The sequence below is a fragment of the Podarcis filfolensis genome (assembly GCF_964270895.1).
Source record: "Podarcis filfolensis genome assembly, chromosome: 18".
NCBI classification, from domain to species: domain Eukaryota; kingdom Metazoa; phylum Chordata; class Lepidosauria; order Squamata; family Lacertidae; genus Podarcis; species Podarcis filfolensis.
This window is the reverse complement of record NC_139622.1, coordinates 2747723-2772176: the sequence shown is the minus strand read 5'-3', so window position 1 is coordinate 2772176 and position 24454 is coordinate 2747723. Positions and strand designations below refer to the sequence as shown.

The following is a 24454-nucleotide window of genomic DNA, read 5'->3' as shown; positions in this document are numbered from 1 at the left end:
GCAGGGCAGTAGGGTAACTGACAAGTGACAACCATTCACTATAACGATGTTCACTGCTACTGCTCAGGCGGCACTGACAACACATTTTGGTTCCTGACATTCACCCTTATTGTGCAGATAAAATATAACGGACAGAATTTGACAGGATGGGATATTAGTGTGTGAAAACAGTCCAAATGCAACAATCCCCAGATGGAAGAGATGTCCAGCACCATCATGGCACCCAGACATCTTTACATGATCGCAAGTGGCCGATAGCCAGCTGCTTTTCGGACCTCCAGCTCTCGCCTGCTCCAGTATCCAGCATGGCCCATGTTCAGGGATGCTGGGAGTTTTACTCCAATACATTCTGGGTGGGGAGACAAGGCTCTCCTCCACAACAGCCTGAAAAGCTGTGGGAGACCAGCACCCTTCAAAAACATCACCCCCTCCTCATAATAAATAGACCAGGAGAGAAAACTTTTGATAATGATACAGTGTGTTTATTTTGGGCTTTGCGTGCATTGCATTATAAGGCTTACAACAGCCCTGCAAGGTAGCCCTGTACTGTTAACCCAGCATTGCAGATGGAGGGGAGCTGAGAGAGAATGTAAGAAGAGCCTGCCAGAACAGGCCAAAGGGGGGTCCAGCTAGTCCATCATTCTGGTCTCACAGTGGCCAACCAGATGCCCCAATGGGCAGCCTGAAAGCTGGACCCCAGTGCAAGAGTAGCAACTCTCCCCTCCTGTGGTTTACAGCAGCTGGTATTCAGAAACATTACTGCCTCCAATCAGGGAAGCAGAGATTGGCCATTCTGGCTGGTGCCAGTTTGCCCAGTCTACTTTTAAAGCCACCCAAGTTAATTGTAACCTGCATGCAGAAGTAACACAAAGCATAGCTTGGCTGTGGTTTCTGCTGTGTGCCAGGGCTTTAAACCGTAAGACGCTCAGAACTGGGTAATCTTTCACTCTAGCTGCTGCAGAATTTCCAACTGTCTTTCCACTCGCATTATGTCACTCCAGCTGAAAGATAAAAGCCAAGCCTGTCTGGGTTGCAGTTCCTCTCTAGCCCTTCCGTCCTGGATAGCTTGATATCCCTCTCTGCTGCAACACAGTTCATTTGCTTTCTTCCCAGCCCTCTTATCGTCTTAAGCCGCCTCCTCCTCTCTCAACTGTGCTCTGCCAGAGTTTTTAAGCATTTTCCCAAATACTGTAATGGATTAGAACTGAAATCCCAACTCACTTTTAAAAAAAGAAGTGCTCAGCCACATCTCCCAGTAGCTCCCGACTGGGGGTGCACACAAAGGCATCTTATTTCAGCAGTCAAACTCAGATCTAGGTTGTTTTAAGAGCAGCACCTGCTCTGTAGTAAACTGTACCATGTATGCAGCCCCACACTGGGGAGCAGGTAGGGAGAAGTATCTCCCCCAGTCACACAAGAGACTTCCACCAGATCAAGTCTTCACAGAAATGCTGCAGACCATCTAAATGAAGCTTGCAGACCTAGAAATCTAGAATCCTAGATTTATAAAGTTGGAAGGGACCACCAGGGTCACCTAGTCCAGCCCACTGCAATGGAGGAATCCCTTGCCCAACATGGAGCTCAAACCCACGACCCTGAGATTAAGAGCCTCATGCTCTACTGACTGAGCTATCCACAAGTGGATACAGTGGTACCTCGGGTTAAGAACTTAATTCGTTCCAGAGGTCCGTTATTAACCTGAAACTGTTCTTAACCTGAGGTACCACTTTAGCTAATGGGGCCTCCTACTGCTGCGCAGCCGCCACAGGATTTCTGTTCTCATCCTGAAGCAAAGTTCTTAACCTGAGGTACTATTTCTGGGTTAGCAGAGTCTGTAACCTGAAGTGTATGTAACCCGAGGTACCACTGTACACTTTTGGTGCATCCATTTTCAGCATCTGATCAGCTTTCCATTCCAATATGGGTTTTTAAATTTTTTAATGATTAATCTACTCACTGACATAAGAAGCCTGGTGAATCAGGCCAATGACCCATCCTGTCCAGCATCCAGCATTCTCACTGTATCCAAGCAGATGCCTGTGGAAAACAAGAAAACCCAACTGGATAGCTCAGTTGGTTAGAACATGGTGCTGATAACGCCAAGGCTGCAGGTTCAATGGGGCGGCTGCCTATTCCTGCATTGCCTGCGTTGGGCTAGAGGATTCTTGGGATTCCTTCCAACTCTACGGTTCTGTGATCTTATGAAATAGCCCTCTCCCCTCCTGTGGTTTCCAGCAACTGGTATTCAGAACCATTGCTGCCCCTGACTGGAGGCAGAGCATATCATCACAGTGAATAGCCATTGATAGACCTCTCCACCATGAATTTGTTTATTTGTCCCTTAAAACCAACCAAGTTGGTGGCTATCCCACCCTCTGGTGGGAGTGAGTTCCACAGTTCAACTATGTGCTGCATTGAAGAAGTACTTTGTTTTATCTGTCCTGAATCTTCCCATCTTTTTATTGTGGTATTAGGGTGTGTGTGTGTTTTTATTGTGGTACACTGCCCAGAGATTGATGTGTGGGGCAGTACAGAAATATAAGTAAGTAAATAATACTCTTTCCCTCCGCTGCCCCTGTTTGTTCCTAGGATCAGCTCCAGCAGAAGATAATCTGCCCAGGCTTGGTGTCTTGCTTGGCTGCAGCTCCCAACGGTCTCTACATCTTGGCAGGTATCGCCGAAAGCATCTACCTCTGGGAGGTAAGGAAGGTGGCAAAAGTGGGTGGGTGATCTCTCTTGGCCACTCAGGGGTGGGGTGGGAGGAACTGGTGGCCTTCAGCAGGACTGGAGAACCTCATAAGAACACAAGGAGAGCCTGTGGAATCAGGCCAATGGCCCATCTAGTGAGAACAGGATGCAGTGCTTTTGTGACCTGGTTCTGCTTGTGGGTTTTCCTGATGCCACCTAGCAGGAAAACCCACAAGCAGAACCAGGTCACAAAAGCACTCTCCCCTTTAACTACATTAGTTCAGATGACAACCTTGAGCCAGGTTAAGAGCTTTGAGAACCTAAAAGAAGGAAAGTCACTTGATCCAGGGACAGAGAGTTTGGATTTGATATCCCGCTTTATCACTACCCGAAGGAGTCTCAAAGCAGCTAACATTCTCCTTTCCCTTCCTCCCCCACAAGAAACACTCTGTGAGGTGAGTGGGGCTAAGAGGCTTCAAAGAAGTGGGACTAGCCCAAGGTCACCCAGCAGCTGCATGTGGAGGAGCGGAGACGCGAACCCAGTTCACCAGATTACGAGTCTACCGCTCTTAACCACTGCACCACACTGGCTCTACAGTCAGCATACATACTGGCCTATTCCGACCTCATTTTCTTAATGGTGACTCAGACCATTCATAACGTAGGAGCAGGGCCACGGGGGGCGGGGGGGGGCAAAGGCAAGCAACAACAATTCACTATAACGCTGTTCTCCACTCTTGCTCAGGCTGCACAGAAAAAGCATGTTGGTTCCTGAAATTCATTCCGATTGTATATTACACGGGGTGTGGTATTTTATTATGTTTTTATACATGTTGGACGCCACCTAGAGTGGCTGGGGCATCCCAATCAAATGGGTGGGGTGCAAATAATAAAATTAATATTATAAGCTGTTCAAGTTTTGTCACCATACCTGAAAGAAAAGATATTTGGAAGCCTTATTGATGTGCAGAATGAGACCTTGCCACAAGGGGGCAGGAGCTGACTTTGTCTCCTCACCTGTCCATGATGCTAATCCTGTTGGCTAGGCAAGGAGCAAGGCTGGGAAAGTGAGTTCTTCAATCTGGCCCAAATTAGTTAGCTTTGTTCCTTTCCCTGCTGCCATTTTAAAGATCTCCAGCCAGGTGTTATGCAAGAAGAGACCATCAGGAGGGCCCTCGGGCTGGGTCAGTCCAAGGGAGCGCACCCACCCCCCCGGTCCAGTGGCTGAAAAAATGTCCCAAAGGGAAGCCCACAAGCAGGTCTTGAATGCAGCAGGATCTCTTCCCTCCTGCAAGTCCGAGAAACTGCCGTTCAGAGGCATTTACTACCTCTAACAGCAGACCTAGATTATGATTATGATGAAGAATAAATAAATTAGTATACCGCCCTATACCTGCATGTCTCGGCGTGGTTCACATTATAAAATCACAATGTAAAATATAGCCGTTGTGGCAAGTGACCAATGATAGCCACCTCTGTGAGTTTGTCTAATCCTCTTCTAAAGCAGTCTTGGAATCGATGGCCGTAACACCCTCTTACAGGAGCGAATTCCACAGTTTAAAAATGCACCATGCCAAGAAGTCCTTCCTTTTGCCTGAACCTCCCCGTGTAATTAATTGTTTTATTTAGTTAGAGCAGCTTTACGCTGCTCTTCAACCAAGAAGTCTCCCAGAGCAGCTTGCATACAGTCAAAATGAAACAGTCCTTCCCTACAGACTTACAGTCTTAAAGAAAACACGACACACAAGGGAAAAGGGACTGGGAGGGAAGAGGAAAACAGAAACTCGGGCACCAGTTTCTAAAGAGTTGTTCCTGTAACGATCAGCTGGCACAGTTCAGGGGCAGGAGGTGCCTGATGGAGCTGGGCTTCCAGCAAAGCTGATGGAGGGAGCCCTGCTTTCTATCTTTCCCACTGAGGCTGCCCCCAGATGAAGGTTGAGGGGAGAGGAGACCCAATTGAGCTGGCCTGTCACAGCAGATCTGATGGAGGGAGCTCTACGTCCTACAGTTGCCATTGAAATTATTCAACCCCCATTGCAAATCAGGTTTACAGTCATACCTCGGGTTGAAGTAGCTTCGGAATAAGTATTTTTGGGTTGCACACTGCGGCAACCCGGAAGTAACAGAGCGCGTTACTTCCGGGTTCCGCTACTCGCGCATGCGCAAACTGTCAAAATGACGTCATGCGCAGAAGTGGCGAATCGCGGCATGCGGGGACGTGGGTTGCGTTCGCTTCTGGATGCGAACGGGGCTCTGGAACGGATCCTGTTCGCATCCAGAGGTACCACTGTATTATCAAAATTTACAGACTTTTAGCTGTTTCCATTGAACACATCAAACAAAAGCAATTTAAATAGCTCAACACAACGGATGCTTTGAGTGGTTGCCTCAAATTCAGCTGAAAATGCAACTTATACTGGCTTCTCCAGTCTCTTAATAGTAATAATAAAGAGGCTGAGGGGAAATGGAGAGGGGGCCTGATGGAGCTGGCCTGTCACAGCAGAGCCAACGGAGGGAGCTGTGCTTCCAACATTCAGCTTCATCCTACGGCCCCGAGTTCTGGCATTACGAGAGAGGGAGAAGAAGCGGCAAGTAGCCGCACTAGGTAGAGCACATATAGCCTGAGCAGGTATCTGGCAGCATACCCTGTTCTCCTGGCTGCCCTCCAGCGCTGCTCCCAAAAATACAACCTTCGGGTCCTTATGCTCCACTTAGCTGCAGATTCTTCTCCTTCCTTGCCTCACAACCCAGTACCCTGTCCCTGCCCCAATTTCTTCTGCACGTTTGAGCAAGGTGGTGAGGGGCAGGATGAATATTGCAAAAGATGAGCCTTGTGGAACTGCTGACGGCGTCTCTTTTCCCCCTTAAAACTTTCTCCTTTTGAAGTTGTCCGCAGCAGGCCAAGATGCTTGCTTGCAGCAACCCTTCACCCCAGGGTGAAGGAAGCGAAAGGACACCCACCCATCAAGCCCAGAAGGTGTCACATTTATGTCTTTTGGTGGCGGCAGGGAGGGAAAGTGGTGGGTGGTTTAACAGCAATATTGGCAGCGCTGTAAAATAATTAGATCCATCTTGGACAGTTTAAAGCCGTAATGGAATCAAATTTGAGTTTCCTTTTTGGTGACTTCAAATACATAAGTAGAGCCTGCTTGCTGGATCAGGCCAGTGTCACGTCTAGACCAACATCCTGTTCTCACAGCGGCCAAACAGAGGCCTCAGTGGGGAAACCTGCAAGCTGGATGCAAGTGCAAGAGCTCTTTCCTCCCCTGAGGTTTCCAGCAGCTATGATTCAGGTGCGTAGCTGCCTCCAACTGCGAAGGTAGAGCCATCATGGCTAGTAGCCGCTGATAGCCTTCCCCTCCTCCTTAAATTTGCCGAGTTCAAGTTAGGGCTGGGCAATACCTGGTTTTGAGCATCGCTATTTATAACCAGATAATATCACGATAAGGGACGCGGGTGGCGCTGTGGGTGTCGGCGGTTCGAATCCCCGCGACAGGGTGAGCTCCCGTTGCTCGGTCCCAGCTCCTGCCAACCTAGCAGTTCAAAAGCATGTTCAAGTGCAAGTAGATAAATACTGCCTCCGGCAGGAAGGTAAACGGCGTTTCCATGCACTGCTCTGGTTTGCCAGAAGCGGCTTAGTCATGATGGCCACAGGACCCAGAAGCTGTCTGCGAACAAACGCCGGCTCCCTCAGCCAGTAAAGCGAGATGAGTGCCGCAACCCCAGAGTCGTCCGTGACTGGACTTACTGTAACAATCAGGGGTCCCTTTACCTTTTTAATATCGTGATATAGCAATATATCACAATGTCTGAAATAAGGATGTAGCAATGAAGAGGCACTGGCTGGCTTCACAGTTTTCCCTGCATTGAGATTTTTGTATCTCTCTCTTACACACATACACACACACACACACACAGAGAGAGAGAGAGAGAGAGAGAGAGAGAGAGAGAGAGAGAGAAACCATGATTTGCCATAAATTGCCAGGTCAAAAATTATGAAACCAATATCATGATACGGACTTCAAAATGGTTTTGGACGATATATTGCCCAGTCCTAACACATCATGATTTGTGATTTATTGCCTGGTCAAAAACGATGAAATTGGTATCATGATATGGACTTCAAAACGGTTTTGGGCGATATATTGATAGATCGCCCTGCCCTCGTCCCAAGTTGGTGGTCAGCACTGCTTTCTGTGGGAGGGGGTTCCATACTCTGTGCTGCGTGAAGAAGTCGTTTATTTTATCTCTAGACAAACTTTGCTGGTGGGGGTGTGGACGCAAGGAGCCTGCCTGCCTTCCTCCTCCCCCCACACCCCTAACCTGCTGCTGCATTCCCTTTTTCCTCCGTGGCCAGCCGGATGCTTCTGTGCAAGCAGGGCCCAGGGGCAGCCAGTGACCCTTCGCCTGCTGCCGACACCCTGGCAACCATGATCTGCGGCCTACTGTCTCCGAAATCTGCCACGTTCCTCAGAACCGCCTCCGTCAGCAGCCCTTCCGCCCGGCTGCATCAGAGCAGGGAAGCATGGCAGCCCCCTCCTCTTCCACGAGTTGTAACAAGTCTGGATCAGCTCCTCCTTCCCACCTCTGCCTCCGTCAGCAGAGCCTTTCCACCTGGCTGGCAAGATATCAAAACGCCCCCTGGCTTCTCCAGCCTGGCTAAGACCATCTGCCAGTGAGCCCCTCCCAGAACAGCCTCGCATCAACTGACTCGTCTGCTTGGTGCGTCAATATCGGGAGATGCTGATAATCAGCCTGGCTAGGACTGACCGCTGTTTAATATATATATATATATATATTTTGTTTTGAGTGTTTGTACCCCAAAATGCTCCCAGAGTGGCTTTCATACAGTACAGCCCCTGGTGCTTGCAGGCTTACAGTCTACAAAGGCACAGCACGCAAGGGGAAAGGAGCAGGGAGGGAAGAGGAAAATCCAAACTTAGGCACTGGTTCCTGTAACGATCAGCCAGCACAATTCAGGGGCAGGAAGTGCCTGGTGCTTCCTGTCTCTCTCCCTCTGAAGTAGTCTAGTGGAACTGCTTCCCCCCAGGTGACCATTGAGAGGAAAGGCAATGGCACGAGGCTTTCTTCCTGAGGAGCTCAAGGGAGCATACCTGGTACTCTGCCTTCTGCCATTTCTTCCTTGTCACAATCCTGCAAGGTGGCGTTAGTCTGAGGAACGGAAACCGGCTTGCAAGGTTACACCCAGTGAGCTTCAAGGCTGAGTGGAAGGATTTGCACCCTGGTAGCCTAGGGCGAGCAGCAGTGTCTATGCAGGTGAGCAATTGGGCAGCTGGAGGGAGGAATAATGAATAATTTTATTACTTACACCCCATCCACTCTGGGCAGCTTCCAGCACATAGAGAAACAAAAAAATAGATCTCAGGCCCTCCGCTTGGTTCCTGAGATGAAGTGCTCACAAGCTCTGCACAGAACTCCTTCCTTGAACTCCCAGGAATCAAATCTTGTGTTTCTGTTTTTCTGTAACCTTATTTTCCAGCCTTATATTTATTATGCTGTCTATCCGGCTTTGAATTCAAATAGGGGTGCAGAAAAGTTCAGGGCAGACAAGTCGCCTTCCCCATGGCACACCAGAAACCCTACCCTATGTCCAGTAACCAATTGGTTATCAAAATACATTTATTTTAAAGATTTCTGGTGTGCCTTTAAACTCGAACCCTCCACAGGGTAGCTTCCTTTAAGACACAGACCAGGATTCAAATTTTTAAAAATCAAAGCAAGTGGAAACAGCAGTCAAAAGGCCAGCATCACATCTGTGTTTAACTGAACCGCATTGCAAGGAATCAAAAACCGAGGATTTGAACCCAGTAACAATACAGAGCTTAAAAGTTCGGCCTCTTAGTTAAAGGCAGCTGGAGATAAATGACTTTCTCCAGCCCTGCTTTTGAGAAGCTGCCAGTGGAGGGGGTCAGACAGGTATCCCTTGGGTGCTGGTTCTGGAAGAGGAGAGCAGCCTTGGCATCGCTCCAACCAGATCAGCAGCTCAAGCGATACTCCCAGAGGGCTGATTACTGTCCGCTTATTGTAATGCAAATCATTCCGCGATGCGGCTAATAATACGCCAGGCGGCTGTGGCTTGTGGCTTCCTTACAGGTTCACCCAAGCAGCAGCCCCGAGGCTACGAGGCTCCTGTCTCTGTCTTGGTCTTGACGCCTCCTGCCTTGTCACTGTGTCATCAGACAGGAGGATATAGAGGTAGACAACTGGGCTGCAGCCTTGAATACGCGTGCCTGGGAATAACATGCTGGGCACCTGCTTTGCATGCAGAAAGACCCAGGTTCGTTCCCATGGGGCCTCTCCCGGTAGGGCTGCGGAAGACTCCCTGCCTGAAGCCCTGCAGAGCCTCTGCCAGTCAGTGTACACAATATTAAGCTAGATGGACGGTTTCATTTCACTTTTTGTATACCACTTTTCTGTATTACTGTACACAGGGCGGTTTATGAGCTGAAGGGACAACAAAATACACAGCAAAGATCGCACAGATTCTAATAAGAATCTGATCCAAGACAAAAAGAAGTCATAATAAACAACTTCTATCAAATAAAGCAATATTCAGTAATCCATTAGAATAAAATAGTAAGCAGTAAAATTAAAATAGCAAATAATCATAGCATCGTAGGGACTCATCATTAGTCCAGCCCCCTGCAATGCAGAAATATGCAGCTGTCCCATAGAGGGATCGAAACTGCGACCTTGGCGTTATCCTAACCAATTGAGCTATCTAGGCTTTAAGGAGTTTGCAATAAAGAATGACTCAACTATAATCAATATACCGGTAAATAATGGCAAGTCACAGTGCATAAAACAAAACAAAACAAAACATACAAAGCCATGTAAAAGGATCAAATTGAAAAACAAGGACACACAACGTATAAAATTGGTTTAAATATAGGAACTCCTCTCTTCCCGGATGCTTCTACTGTTCTCAAAGTCATGTTCTGGGAAAGGCTCCCAGGGCTGGAGGTCAAGGCAGGTGGAAAAGCCACTGCCTGGTGGCCAACACAAAGTCTTCCTTTGTAGTCCTTCATCTGGAAACGCCTTTCTTATGATCTGGGCCAGCAGCCTGACTCAGCGTTAGACAGCTTCCTAGGTTTCCTGTTTAAATCAGTCCTTTGAATGTCAGTCTAGTCATGAGGACTAGAATCATTTAACGTTTTGCTGCTTCCTGCCTTTGTGCCTAGCTTAGCTGTTGAGCATCTTCAGGTAGAGCTTGGAATATCATACACACAAGCCCAGCCTGCAACCCCAGAGATTCACTGTAGATCGTCCTAAGCATGAAGGTCTGACAATGTAATTTGGTATAGCTTTGTGGGTTCCTATCTAAATCAGAACAATGAGGACCAGAATCCTATTGTTTCAAAAGTCAGGTGCCACCCACACCCACTGTAAGACTCTGGGAGTTCCAGGCACCCATGCAGGGTCTGTGGTCCTTTGGAGAATTGAGACACGGCGGAGACTGACATACCTTTAAGAAATATGGTTTATTCCCCTATTTACACCTTCAGTCTGCCTGGAGGGAGTCCCGATCTTACAGCATGGTCATTTCAAGAGGGGCTTGTGCAGCCCTGGACTCCAAGGCATCTCTCCCAGCCAGCCTGCAGCCAGCCTGCCCAAGATGGATCCCATCCTTCTCTCCCTTTCTTCTTCCCAGCACACCTTGCTTAAAAACCCTCTCTTTTCCTGCCACTTCACACCCAGTTATCCTGCAGCCTTCCAAACCGCCAGTCTCAGGGCAAGGAGGGAGGACACTTATCCCCAATGGCCCTCTATTTGTTCCTAAGTGGCCCTAGCGTGGCCAGGTCCTTTTGTGTAGGCTAGTCCAGGAATTCCGCTGCAGCTTGTATTTCTCCCTCCACATCCCAATTAATAAAAACCCTACCATTTATTAATTTCTAGAGTTTAGGGGAAGGACTTTTAACTCAGCAGAGGTGTGACTGCTTTGCATGCAGAAGCTCCCAGGGTCTTTCTCTGTTGGGCTGCGAAAGACCCCTGAGTCTGAAACCTTGGAGAACCGCTGCCAGCCAGTGCTGACAGTACCAGCTAGGTGAACCAGCATCTGATTCTCTAAAAAGTCCGTTTCCTGCGTTCCTATGAAATGAGCCTTCACACGGACCGGAGTCTTGCTTTCTTTTTAGAGGAAGGGGCATAGCTCAGCAACAGAGTACCTGCTTTTCCCATTTAGAAGGTCCCAGGCTTAATCCTTGGTGCTGTATCGAGGCAGAGCTGGAATATCCCCCACCTGCATCCCTGGAGAGGCATTTTGAATCACTGTAGATCAGGGTTTTCCAAACTCTGGTCTCCAGCTGTTTTTGGACTACAACTCCCATCATCCCGAGCTAGCAGGACCAGTGGTGAGGGATGATGGAAATTAGTCAAAAAAACAGCTGCAAACCGAGCTTTGGGAAACTGCTAGTCCTGAGCTTGCAGGTGGTCTTGTTAGGGAAATATTGGGGTACAATATCTACCCGGTGTCAGAAGTGGGTATTGGGTGTTGAACTCTGATATTTCATTTACAGTCTCCCTTGGTAAATCAGGTCCAGGGTGTCATTCGATTCCTAATCTCTCCTGGTTTTCTCTTCTCTTCCCCACCTCCCAAATATGCTGGGGTCGCTTCCCTGCCCCAGGTGTCTAGCGGGAACCTGCTTGCCATTCTGAACCGACACTACCAGGATCTTTCCTGCGTGGCCTTCACAGACGACAGCAGCCACTTCCTCTCCGGAGCAAAGGACAGCCTTGTGATAGTGTGGAACCTGTACAGGTAAGAGACGGACAAGCTGGAAGGTGTGCCGAGGAGGGCGACTGAGATGATCCTGAGTCTGGAAGCAAAGCCTGATGAGGAACTGTTGAAGGAGCTTGGTATGTTGAGGCTGGGAAGGAGGCAAGTGAGAGACCATAGAATGGTGGAGTTGGAAGGAACCCCAAGGGTCATCTAGTCCAACCCCCTGCAATGCAGGAATCTCAGCTCAAACAACCATTACAGATGGCCCTCCAACCTTTGCTTTAAAACCTCCAAGGAAGGAGAGTCCACAAACTCCCAAGGGAGCTGTTCCGCTGTCGAACAGCTCTTAGAATCAAAGTTCTTCCTGATGTTGAGTCAGAATCTCCTTTCTTGTAACCTGAAGCCATGGGTTTGAGTCCTGCCTTCTAGAGCAGGAGAAAACAAGCTTGTTCCCTCTTCCACGGGACAGCCTTTGCTTGAGATATTGGAAGATGGCTCTCCCGTCTGCTCTCAGTCCCCTCTTTTCCAGGCTCAGCGTTCCCAGCTCCTTCAACCATTCCACCTAAGGCCGTGGGGGTCTGATACAATAGCCGTCTTCCAACTCTACGATTCTATGATCCATCTTATTATTGTTATTGTATTTTAGTGTTTTGTTGGAAGCCGACCAGAGTGAATGGGGAAACCCAGCCAGATGGGCGGGGTATAAATAAATTATTATTATTATTATTATTATTATTATTATTATTATTATTATTAAGTTCAGTGTTGCATACACAAACTGGCAGCAGCTCTCCAAGGTTGCTCTCCTTCTTTTATATCCCTTCTAACCTAGAAGTTGGACTAGTTGACTCTTGGGCTCCCTCCCAGCTCTGCGATCAGACGGTTCTAAGAGGCAAAAGTCTTCAATGACCTTGCTTGTTCCGTTTGCAGAGGTTTCCTATTCTGCAACCTTTTGGCTCACTCGTGTCTGTCTCTGGCTGAGTCTCTTCTTAACATGAAGGCTCGTTTTCCAGAGCTTCCCTCCATGGCTGGCTTTGATGCAGCCCCAGAGCCGCAGCTCTTGCAGAGGCACAGGAGGCAGTTTCTGGGGCAGGGTTGTGGGATGATGGCAGTCGAGCCCGTTGCACAGACCAGTGGTTGATCAGAAGGAGTCAAGGGTGGAACAGCAACTCGTGCAGGGACCCTGTGGGCAGCCGCCTCCTCCTCCTGAAACAATTTAGGTTTCATAGCACAGGAGCTGCCAGGATGCCAAGCCTTCTTCTGTTTGCCTCCCACTGCAAGCAGGCACTCAGTTCCCATTAACCAGGCTGGTTTGGGCCCCCTTTGACAGAAATAATGGCACAATGGAAGCCTCTGACTCTCCACCCCCCCCCAACTTTGCACACTGTGCCAACGTGGTTTGCTGGCTCCCTCCACACCGAAGCAGCAGTTGGCATGGAGATGCCAGCACGTCCCTGACCCCCTGGGCCAGCAGAGCTTTTGACAGGCGGCATCTCTTCCTTAATTGCTTTGGCCATTGAGGCTGCAAGGACAGCCAGCCGGAGGGGAGGCTCCCATGGTTGGATCCTGCAGCCGCTGTTCCCAGCCTCCTTTGCTCTCCACTGTTTGTCAACTGCCATCCAATGGCAGAGGGTGCTCTGAGGACAGCAGTCCGTCCGCCCCCCCATCTCACAGCCCTTAACCTCTTCAGTTTCAGGAGCTACAAAACATCATCATGTTGGGGAAGGGGCCGCGTTGTCTTCCAGGCAGCACTCTGGGGGCCAGAGGCGAAAGTGGGTGGGGCAACGGTGAAAAGAAAGAAAGAAAAAGTGGATGTGATTGAAAAAGAAAAAAGGAAAAATATACATTACCATACCTTAATATATGGCTGTGTTTATTCTTATTATCTTAACGCACGTTTAATTGTCAATAACCTAATAGATTCTGTGCAAGTTCCAAATATCATTGTATTTATGCAAAGAAAGTCTGCGTCTATAAGCTGTTCCTATGTTGTCAAGCCATTGATTAAGGGGAATCGTACCTCCATTCTTCCAATTCATCAATATCAATCTCTTGGCCAACGTTAGGGCGCGTAGAATCCATTTTCGCTGTCCTGTTGTCAGTTTCCATACAATGGGTTCAAGAGCATATTCACCTCTGAAAATCTTGAGTTTTTCCGTATGGTGTTGTTTATATAGTCCAGCACTTTCTCCCAAAACTTAGTATGTGACATAGCAGAAGCATTGTCCGTATTACATCTCCAACAAAGAGGTATATTAGATATACAAACGTCAGGGAGTCCAGACTATAAGAAAATCAACATTGTCTCCCGTGAAAAGCTTGAGGAGAGCCAACTCCAGACGTGCCATTGCTTTTATTTGGGCAAATGCATCCGGAACTGAGCCACATTCCCTCACACCCGCCATGCGCGTTTCCTGGGACCCCCACTTTCCTTTCCCCGCTTGCTGTGTGCTGAGGCCTCTTCCTTCCCCCTTTCCCCAGCGTGCTGCAGGCCGAGAACGCCCAGAGCCCAGAGCCCCGCCATGTGTGGTCGAGACACAGCCTTCCCATCACGGACCTCTGCTGCGGCATGGGCGGTCCCATGGCCCGTGCTGCCACAGCCTCCCTAGATCAGACGGCCAAGGTAAGGGAGGCCAGCAGGCCAGGGGAGCGGAGTGCCGCTCCTCAGGTAACAGGGACTGGCTGCACGGGGAGGAGTGGGGGAGGTGCCAGCCAGGGAACCCCCAAGGGAAATCCTGGAGGAGGAAAGCTCAGGGATTGGTAGTGGGACACTGAAGAGGGGGAAGATTAGGAGGCGGTGTTGGATACTGAAAAGGCAAGAGGGTTTAGTGAGCAGGAGGAGTCTGTGACAGGGAGCAGTTCAGACTCCCGGCTGAAGCAGAGGAGGGGAGTCAAGAGGCTGCAGAAGAACCAGGGGGTCTTCCTGTCTGGCTGCAACAAGCTCCCCTTCCCCCTGGTCTCCAAGAACACGCAGAATAACAAGGAAGGCAAAACAGAGGCTAGAGGTGTGCAGACACAGCTTGAGACTGCTTGGGAAACATCTGGGAGAGGAGGAGCCTTAAGGTGGAAGGCAGGGACCTTCAGTCCTGGCAACAGCTCCATAGGGGCAAGACCACCTGGGAAGGGTTGCTAAGTTGTATGCCGTTTGCTTGAATAATACGTTAACTTCACTGACCATGGAGCCCTCGCCTTTCATGCTGACCTGCATCTGACTCCAGTCCTGAAAGCAGGGCAGAAGCGTTGCAAGGAAGCCCTGCGGCACCTGGATCAAGCCCCTCTAGTCCAGCGTCTTTCCCCCAGTGGCCCAATGGGAAGCCCCAATGTTAGAAATTAGCCAGGTGCGTTTTATGACTTGCATGGGTCCAATTGCAACCACATGGAGATCTCTGGGTGCCAGTTTGGCGACTGACATCTGTCTCTGGCTGGCCCCTCCAGCTTTCTCCAGCAGGTCAGCAGAAGAGCTTATTTATTGCATTCATCTCCCACTTTTTTATCCAAGGAGTCCATTGTTCACCACCACCCCTTCTCAGTTAACCCCTACAACAACCATGTGAGGTAGGTTAAGGGGCTGTGACTGACTCACAAGGTCATCCAGGGAGCTCCATGACTGAGTGGGGATTTGAACCCTGATCTCCCAGGTCCTAGTCCAACACTCTTAACCACTATGCCCCACACTCAATCTCTAATTGGGTGTTAAACTCCCACCTCCAAATTGATTCAGGGCAGGCTGTGGGGCAGGTGGTTCTCAGGTTGTGGGGTCCTGTACACAGCCTCACACACACATGCACACATCTACATTTTGTACAGATACAAACGGGAGCAGCAAGGAAATGTAGTATGGAGCGCTTGGTATTCTTCCATTTTCAGGGAGTTTTTTCTATAAAGATTTGTGTGTGCGCGTGTGTGTGTATATGTCTTCGAAGATTAGGGCTTCCTCCAAGACTGCTGACACCTCCCTCTTGTGCATTTTGCCTGCATCAGCTATAATAATTCATTTACCGGCGACATCATTCTTTGCTACACATCTCTTGTGGCCTGAACATTATTCAGCCAAGTCAGCCCAAAAGTTCATGGCGACGGCCGTCAATGGCCCTGTGACAGCCCCTGCCTCTCAGCCTCGCTGGTTCATTGTGGGGATTATATGGGGAACAGGAGAACCAGGCACGGTGCCACCTTGGCATCCTTGGAGAGAGAGGAGGGTAGAATTGCAACAAATAAATAACAGGTTCCTTTAAAATTAAACATACTGGGGAGCATGGGAGGAGAGGGCAGGAGGGGTTTGATCCTGCAGGGGACCCCTGCAGCTTTCCCTCCTGCCTGCCACCTGCCCCTCCTTCTCAGAAAGATGGGAGTTGGAGCCCAGCAACTTTTGCGGGGGCCACAGATCTTCTCCATCCCTGATCTGATCTCTCAGGAGGGAATGTCTCTTCTAGATAGAAGCTTCCCGCCCTCTGTCATAGGGTCAGGAAGGATGGGACAACAAATGTTATCCCCTCCCCTGGTTTTATCTCATGTTCACTTGCAAGAGTTTGCCCGTCCATTCCCAAGCCCCTCTGCCATGTTCCACTGCCGTTCCGTCTTGAGCTGCAGGGATTCCTGGCCCACCTTTGTACACCCTTGGCTGATTGGTCCTAAATAAATCCATAGAATTGTAGAGTTGGAAGGGGCCACAACGGTCATCTAGCCCAACCCCCTGCAACACAGGAGTCTTTTGCCCAACGTGGGGCTCGAACCCACGAGACTGAGATGAAGGGATCTCGTGCTGTGCCAGTTGAGCTATCTGTAGCTTCCTCTTCTCCTCTCTTCCAGCTTTGGGAGATCTCCTCTGGCGACCTCCTCCTCTCCGTCGTCTTCGATGTGGGCATCCTGTCGGTGACCCTCGACCTCACGGAATACCACATGTTCTGTGGTGGCATGGACGGCTCCATCTTCCAGGTCGACCTCTGCGCCTGGGTAGGTCCAGTTCCACACATGGCATTTTATGCATTGTGACTTTGCAGTTATTTTTATTGATCGTAGTTTAGTAATTATTTATTGTAATAGTAATTATTTATTGTAACTGTTAAGAGCAAATTTCTCTTTAATAATTATATGCTGATATCTTGAGTGTTAAGTTCACTGTGCACTATTTTTTTTTATTCTAATACATTACTGAGAGGGGCCGGAACTGAGTTCCTGGCTGTGTGAACCAGCAGCCCCACCCAAGTACCTAACACAGGTTCCTGGTTCCCACCTACCCACTTTTCCTGGCAATGCTTCAAAATATAGTTTGTAACTTCCCCCTCCTCTTTCTCTCAGCCCGTGCAAAGGGAGAGGGGCTTCCAGACAGAAAGGGAGTCTGCCAAGATCTTCAAAGGGCATCGGTGAGTGCTGCGGCAAAGGTGGGGTAGAGCAACAAAGGGACATTTTTTTTTACCTACATGCGGTGATTTTTGGTTTGATTGGATTACCCTCTGGGTCCCTTCCAAATCCACAATTCTTTCATTTGATCGGGTGGGCAGAATTCCAGCCAGGCCAAAACACACAGGTCTGAGGGCTGCCCATCCCACCTTAGATTCTAAGGGGCTTTGGCGGGGAGGGGCCAGACATTTGGGTTGCGGGTGCACCCTGTAGCATGCTCAGCCCCTTTCTCTATCAACGGGGATGACTTCAGTTACGCTCAAGACACAACCTGGAGGCCCTTTGTCTTCCCTCTAGGAACCAGGTGACGTGTCTCTCCGTCTCCACCGACGGAAGCCTGCTCCTCTCTGGCTCGCATGACGAAACCGTCCGGCTGTGGGACATCCAGAGCAAGCAGTGTCTGCGCACGGTGAATTACAAAGGTACGCAAGTGCTGTGGGCCTATATGCACCTCCGCAAAGGGTTGCAGCGCAGCCCCTGCCTTGCATGCAGAAGGTCCCAGGTTTGAACCCTCTCCTGCATCTCCTGAGCAGAACTCCCACCTGGGGCCCGGGACAAACCTTGCTCAGGCAGTCCTGAGCTAAGTGGACCAAGATGAGTCTCTGTGTGAGGCAGGTTCCCTACAGTCCGTTCGTTCATTTGTTTTTTAAAATTATATTTTTTAAGTTTCAACATCTTCAACATATACAATCAAAACACAGTTTCGTCTTTTCTCGACTTCCCGCCCCATTTTCCACGGAGTTGTTGCATCTCCCCTTCTCCTGCTCCTTCTCTTCTGCCTATCAAATCACAACCACAGTATTATAGTCCAAATCCTTCTATTGCTCATAGCTCAAATCCTGTGCGCAAGTTCATCATGCTATAATATTTCTTTAAATAGTCCGAAAAAGGCATCCATTCTTCCATAAAACACACGCCGTTAGAGTCTCTTAATTTTCCTGTTAGTTTTGCCAGTTCTGCATATTTGTTTTGCAGGTTTATCAAACTCTTTGGCGAAAAGCTACCAGTGCAGTACGTAAGATCAGATGAAATGCAGAAAAGGCAGGGAATTGCAAGCTCAGTTAAGCAAAGCACAGTAGCTTGCGTCCAGCTCAAGTTTTACCCAGAGTAAAAAAGGTAAAGGTAAAGGACCCCTGACAGTTAAGTCCAGTTGCAAACGACTCTGGGGTTGTGGTGCTCATCTCGCTTTACTGGCCGAGGGAGCCGGCGTTTGTCCGCAGACAGTTTTTTCCAGGTCATGTGGCCAGCATGACTAAGCCGCTTCTGGCGAAACCAGAGCAGCGCACGGAAACGCCATTTACCTTCCCGCCAGAGCAGTACCTATTTATCTACTTGCACTTTGACATGCTTTCGAACTGTTCGATTGGCAGGAGCTGGGACCGAGCAACAGGAGCTCACCCTGTCATGGGGATTTGAACCACCAACCTTCTGATTGGCAAGCCCAAGAGGCTCAGTGGTTTAGACCACAGCGCCACCCGCATCCTCTTCTGCTATCTAGCTGAATGTTAAGATGCTCTGATTTCAGCTAGTAACCAGGATTCCAGAGGGCTGCAGTGGCCACACTAAAAACTCAAGTTTCTTTCCCCAGCCCTGCCTGGAGATGCTGGAAGTAAAAGTGAGTCACCCTGCTAGTCCTCATGCTTCCAAGCAAATAGCTGAAATAGGAATGGAGGACTTTGCCTTATGCCAAATCAGACCCGTGGTCCATCTAGCAGAATCCTTCCTGGAGTTTCAGGATCAGAGTCCCTTTCCTGGGAGGTGCCCTTCCCAGCTCAGATACCCAAAATATTTTGTTTATACCAGGCTGCTGAACTTTCTACTCCACAGCAGAGTTTTTAGGCATTCTCAGCAAACCGTTACGGGTTCCTTTCTTCTGGAATTCTTCTCCCTGAACAGGAGAAGTGGTGTCCGTGTTAGTATCCGAGCCACCATTTCCTCATATCGAGTCATCTTTACGTAATCTTCATTTTAGCTATCTCTCTTTGTCTAGGGGCAAAACTCTTCTCTTCCCCACCCCCAAGAACACAACACAATTTGCAAAATCCTCTTATCCCTGGCTGGTTGTGTGCGTGTGTTTGGCATGTGCCCTGCTTTGTTTTGAAGCGATGCTCAAAGCCTTGCGCTGGCAAAGAGAAAAGGAGCCATAAAGGCTGCATGGCTGAATCTTAAAAACCTCACGATCTGACTTGAGGATCGCAAATTTCTCAATGTGCTTGGTGCCTGCACCCTCTTCCCCCTAATCCTGGGTAGAAAAAAGTGCCAGGAGATAACAGTGCAGCTGGCAAGGGGAGTGTTGGTTTGGCGTTGGCCAATGAGGAGGCAGCCCTTGTCCACCCTCTCCTTCCTGGAGAGGAGAGGCAAATTATTTTTGCACAAGTTTTATTAGGAAAGTGGATTGGGAGATAAAACTGCCGGGTTTTGCAAGACCTTTTGTGGTGCAGCAACATTTGGAAAACTGGCGTGGGTAGTTAGGACTCCAGGCACCAGCCGATGCCCATGCGTCAGCCAGTGTGGGCAGGTGGTGGTGGTGGTAATAATAATAATAATAATAATAATAATAATAATAATAATAATATATTTATACCCCGCCCATCTGGCTGGCAACTCTGTGTGTCCTGACTCTAGGGCTGCTCCTCCATGCTGTGGCTGCATGTCCCCTTGGCCCTCTAAGCAAGTGTTGTGTGCCAGTGGGTGCCCTCGGGGTCCCAGTTATGGAATCATAGAAATGTAGAGCTGGAAGGAACATAAGAACCTCACAGGATCAGCCCAGTGGCACACGGGGTCCAGCATCCCATCGCCACAGGATTCACAACTAAAGAATCCCTGGCAGGGGACCATCCAACCTATTTAAAAACCTCTGTGGAGACCGTTCCGCTGTTGAACAGCTCAAAAACCAGAACACTCACTTTTGGGTTTTGAGATTCAAGGAATGACTGTACTTGAAGATGGCCATAATGCCATCCCTCGGCCTTCTCTTCTCCAGGCTGAACATGCCTGGTGCCCCTGAAAACTCCTTACTCTACCACACAGGTCTCTCCCTGGGCACAGGAGTAATTATTATTATTTGTTTGTTTGTTTGTTTGTTTGTTTATACCCCGCCCATCTTGCTCGGTTTCCCCAGCCATTCTGGGCGGCTACCAACACAATATTAAAATACAGTAATGCATCAAGCATTAAAAGCTTCCTTAAACAGGGCTGCCTTCAGATGTCATCTAAAAGTCTGGTACTTGTTGTTCTCTTTGACATCTGGTGGGAGGGCGTTGTTCCACAGGGCGGGTGCCACTACCGAGAAGCCCCTCTGCCTGGTTCCCTGTAACTTGGCTTCTCGCAGTGAGGGAACTGCCGCAAGGTCCTCGGTGCTGGACCTCAGTGTCCGGGTAGAACGATGGGGGTGGAGATGCTCCTTCAGGAGCAGTGCAGTGGACTGGAGCTCAGAGACCTGCTACTGATTGTGCCTGGCTTGATGCAGTTGGGTGCTAACCAGGGCCATAGCTCTGTGGCAAAGCCTCTGCTGGGCACGCAGAAGGTCCCGGGTCCAGTTTGCAGGCAGGACTGGTAGCTCCCCCTGCCTGAACCCCTGGAGAGCCACTGCTATCCAGTCTGTGTGTAGACTGATTAAGGGTCTGGAAACGAAGCCTTAGGAGGAGCGCTTGAAGGAGCTGAGAGGAGATAAGATACACTGGTACCTCGGGTTAAGTACTTAATTCGTTCTGGAGGTCCGTTCTTAACCTGAAACTGTTCTTAACCTGAAGCACCACTTTAGCTAATGGGGCCTCCCACTGCTGCCGCGCCACCAGAGGACAATTTCTGTTCTCATCCTGAAGCAAATTCTTAATCTGAAGCACTATTTCAGGGATAGTGGAGTCCGTAACCTGAAGCGTATGTAACCCGAGGTACCACTGTAATCATATTCAAATATCTCAAGGGCTGTCCCATGGAAGAAGGAACCAGCTTGTTTTCTCCTGCTCCGGAAGGTAGGTCTCAAACCCAAGGCTTCAAGTTACAAGAAAGGAGATTCTGTCTAAGCATCAGGAAAAACTTTCTGACAGTAAGAGCTGCTTGACAGTCTCCCTCGGAAGGTGGTGGAGTCTCCTTCCTTTTTAAGGAGAGTTTGGATAGCCATCTGTCGTGGATCCCTGCCTGAAATCCCTGCATTGCAGGGGGTTGGACTAGATGACACTCAGGGTCCCTTCCAACTCTACAGTTCTGTGAACACCGAGGTTGAATAGGCCCAACGGCCTGGCTCTGCATAAGGCAGCTTCCTCCGTTGCTATTCAACCGGCTCATTATTCAGAAACATGAGGACTAGAATCTTACTTTTAGCGGAAGGGCCCTAGCCCAGCTCTGCATGCACGATGTCCCAGGTCCAGTCTCCAGGTAGGACAGGGAAAGTCCCCAAACTAGCTTTGAACTGCTTCCCCCTTCACAACAGGGCAAAGAGCCCCTTTCTCCGTGTCCTTTATATAACGGCGTTGTTCGTCCCTCCCTCCTCCCCTCCAGATGTCTAATTACTTTTCTCCCTTCTCCGAAAAGAATCCTGTCCAGACGCTGGCAACTCTCTCTGCTGTTATCGGTGCCCCGGGGGAGGCATTAACATCCTTTATCTCGGCTGCGCAGAACACTTGATAAGGCGCTGCCGCTGGCAGCTCAGTTCCCGACACGTCTCTCTTTTCTTCTAAACCCTCCCCTTTCAACATCGGCCTCGGAGCTTCCCTCCTCCCCACCCGCTAAACCCTGAGCCAGGGTGCCTGCTCTGCTTCCCAGCGCTGCCTGCCTCTCTTCGCATCTGCTCCATCCCTTCAAAACTCATCTCTTTTCAGGGCGCAGAAGCCAGTAAATCCTCTGTGGTGCAAGCGGCGAGACAGCCCTAATAACGAGGCTTTGGAGCGCCGCTCAAACTCGGGTAATTTAATAACATTCCGTGTCCGGCACTTCCACTGAGCTCCGGGGCGGCGGGAGGAGAGAGAGGCAGGCCATCCTTCGTTTTGTAACGAGCTGCAGCTGGTTTTAAGCACTCGCCAGCTTTAGGAGCCGCACTTGGGTCAATAATGGCTGAGCCGGGAGCTGTGCCATGAGAAATGAGCAAGTGAAATAGCAACAGTCTCCCGTGAGCATGCCTGCCGCTTCTCTGCGCGAGTCTCTGCTCCAGCCTCACCTTGGCAGGACCCAATTAATCCTGCCACATAATGGCACGGTTTGCCATAGGATTCTTTGGTCACGCGAACGTAGTAGTAGTAGTAGTAGTAGTAGTAGTGAAAGCAGGGCGCTCCTGTTGCCCCTCTGAATGAGTTGTTGCCTTGGGTTTGCTGCCTTGGGAGTGCTGTAGTGATTTGCACAGGGAACATGGGCAGAGAATGAACCCACACTCCGTTTCCTGTGCGAGGTGCTGTTCCACTCCCTAGTAGGCAAGCCCAAGGCAGTGACTCATGCAGAGATTCAGCAGGAGTGCCAGAAGCGGACAGGGTGAAATATGCTTTTCACACTCCACAACAACCCGTCCTCTCCCCGCAGAGAGAGATTTCCCATCAGCACATGCCTTGTTTCAGATCAGACCCTTCGGCCATCCAGACCACAACCTCCTGAGGGATTTCATTCCACTGTCGAACAGCTCTTACTGTCACAAAGTTCTTCCTGGTGTTTAGTTGGAATCTCCTTTCTTGTAACTTGAAGCCATGGGTTCGAGTCCTGCCCTCCAGAGCAAGAGAAAACAAGCTGGCTCCCTCTTCCATGGGACAGCCCTTGAGATATTTAAAAATGGTTCTCCCATCTTCTCTCAGTCTCCTCTTCTCCAGACGAAACATACCTAACTCCTTCAACTGTTCTTCATAAGGCTTGGTTTCCATACCCTTCATCATCTTGGTCTTCCTCCTCTGCCCACATTCCAGCTTGTCAACATCCTTCTTAAGTTGTGGTGCCCAGAATCAGACACAGTACTCCAGGTGTGGTCTGACCAAGGCAGAAAAGAGTGGTACCATAACTTCCCTTGATGAAGAAGGATTTTCTTTTACCTGCACTGGATCTTCTGGCTTCATTTGATTTCTACAAGCTATAATGTTATGGCAGCAGGAGGAAAGCTGCTCTCTGCTTTCTCCAAGAAATGCATGATTCGATGCCTTCTCCTCCATCAGTACCAGTGAGGCAGAACTTACTATCTTTCTGACACTCAGTTGGGGGAGCCAGTGTGGTTAGAGCATCAGGACTAAGACCTGGGAGAAAGGCCAGGGTTCGAATCCCCCCACTGAGCCATGAAGCTTGCTTTGGTGGACTTGGAAGCTAGCCTCTCTCAGGCCAACCTACCTCACAGGGCTGTTGCGAGGATAAAATGGGGAGGAGGAGAACCACGCACAGCTCCTTGGAGAAAGGTAGGGCAGAAATGCAATCAATAAATAGAACCAGAGGCTCATCTGAGCTCTTAAAAAGTTATTTATGGACGAATCCTCTTTGACCTGCCTCCCTGCCGCTGGGAAATGGAGGTGGATGGGTGTGGCACCCAGTTCTGCCCCAGCGCCTTGCAGATGGGGGGGTGGCGGGGGGCACACTTAACCAAAAGCTCCTGAGAGCTCCAGCTGCGGGCACTGCGGAGGTCTGCCTGGTTTTGCATGCAAACTCCAAAGGCAGAACCAGGTTTTGGGGGGGGGGGTGGATGCAGAGAAAGCTCACAGGGACACGGCTGGAAATAGATCTGAAGAGTCAAAAGACCAGCCTTGAGCCTTTGGCAGCTGAAAGCAAGGGATTCGAATTTTGTTATTCCGGCTGCTGTTTCCAACGGGTGTTGCTCTCAAATGGGTTGGGAAGGGGGAAGGACTTGCTGGATGCACTGTGTGTGTGTGTGTGTGTGTGTGTGTGTACACACTGAGTAACGCCTGGCTTGGTGAGCAATGAGCTGAGGACCCCGTCTGGCCCAACCAGCAGGCCATTCCTGGCCATGTCCTCTTGCTTCCGAAGTCTTCTTCCTCCACTTAGTTTGCCAGGGCGATGGATGCAACAATTTGTGAGTGCAGAGGGGTGAGCTGAGGTTGTGGCAGGGAGGCGTCGGGAGCCTGATGGCAGCCCGTGTGGGTAAATGCGGTAATTAAAGCGCTCATTAACTCCGCTGAGTGGATGTGTGCGATAGATCATTACCGCAAGACAACTTGCGAGCGCACCGGGGCCTGGGTGATGGATGGCTCGCTCGGCAGAGGACAGAGAGGCCGCGGTGCTTGGGACTGCGCCTGGTCGCCCCCGGGGAGGTCTCCAAACAGTTCCCTCCGGTCGCCTCCAGATGCCTTCCTAGCTAATTGGAGGAGAAGCTTGGAGAGCTGGCGGGGGAGCCGACAGCGAGGAGGAACGCAGACACACACACGCCTTGGTTTCTGTAGAGCAGAACCACCCAAAGATGGTGGAGAGGAGATGTGATTCCTCGGAGGTTTTTAAGCAGAGGTTGGATGGCCATCCGCCATAGATGCTTCAGCTGTGATGCTTGCACTGCAAGGGGTTGGACTAGAGGACCCCCAGGAGTCCCTTCCATTATTCCCCCAGGCAGGGCTTGGAAAATACACCCTGCTTGAAGCCCTTGAGCGCTTCTGCCAGCCAGTGTAGACCAGTGGTTCCCAAGGAGAATAGTACTGCCCCCTGGGTGGGGCGAAT

At 49.9% G+C, this 24454-nt stretch overlaps 1 protein-coding gene and 2 long non-coding RNA genes across 3 annotated transcripts in view; 2 read left to right on the top strand and 1 right to left on the bottom strand.

Annotated features, from left to right (window-relative positions):
* Positions 1-24454, top strand: part of WDR18 (WD repeat domain 18) — a 37562-nt gene that overhangs the window by 1373 nt on the left and 11735 nt on the right. Inside the window, exons 2-7 of the mRNA XM_083594730.1 lie at positions 2590-2700; positions 11334-11467; positions 13910-14051; positions 16238-16381; positions 16727-16791; positions 17126-17250. Of these exons, the coding sequence (XP_083450856.1) occupies positions 2590-2700; positions 11334-11467; positions 13910-14051; positions 16238-16381; positions 16727-16791; positions 17126-17250 (721 nt within the window). The remainder of the gene's footprint in view (positions 1-2589; positions 2701-11333; positions 11468-13909; positions 14052-16237; positions 16382-16726; positions 16792-17125; positions 17251-24454) is intronic.
* On the bottom strand, positions 461-21254 carry LOC310753647. The gene is made up of 2 exons (XR_014543420.1): positions 21146-21254; positions 461-1001 (listed from the first exon to the last, which is right to left on the bottom strand). It is a non-coding gene; the product is annotated as an uncharacterized lncRNA (long non-coding RNA).
* On the top strand, positions 21647-23251 carry LOC310753636. The gene is made up of 2 exons (XR_014543409.1): positions 21647-21731; positions 22340-23251. It is a non-coding gene; the product is annotated as an uncharacterized lncRNA (long non-coding RNA).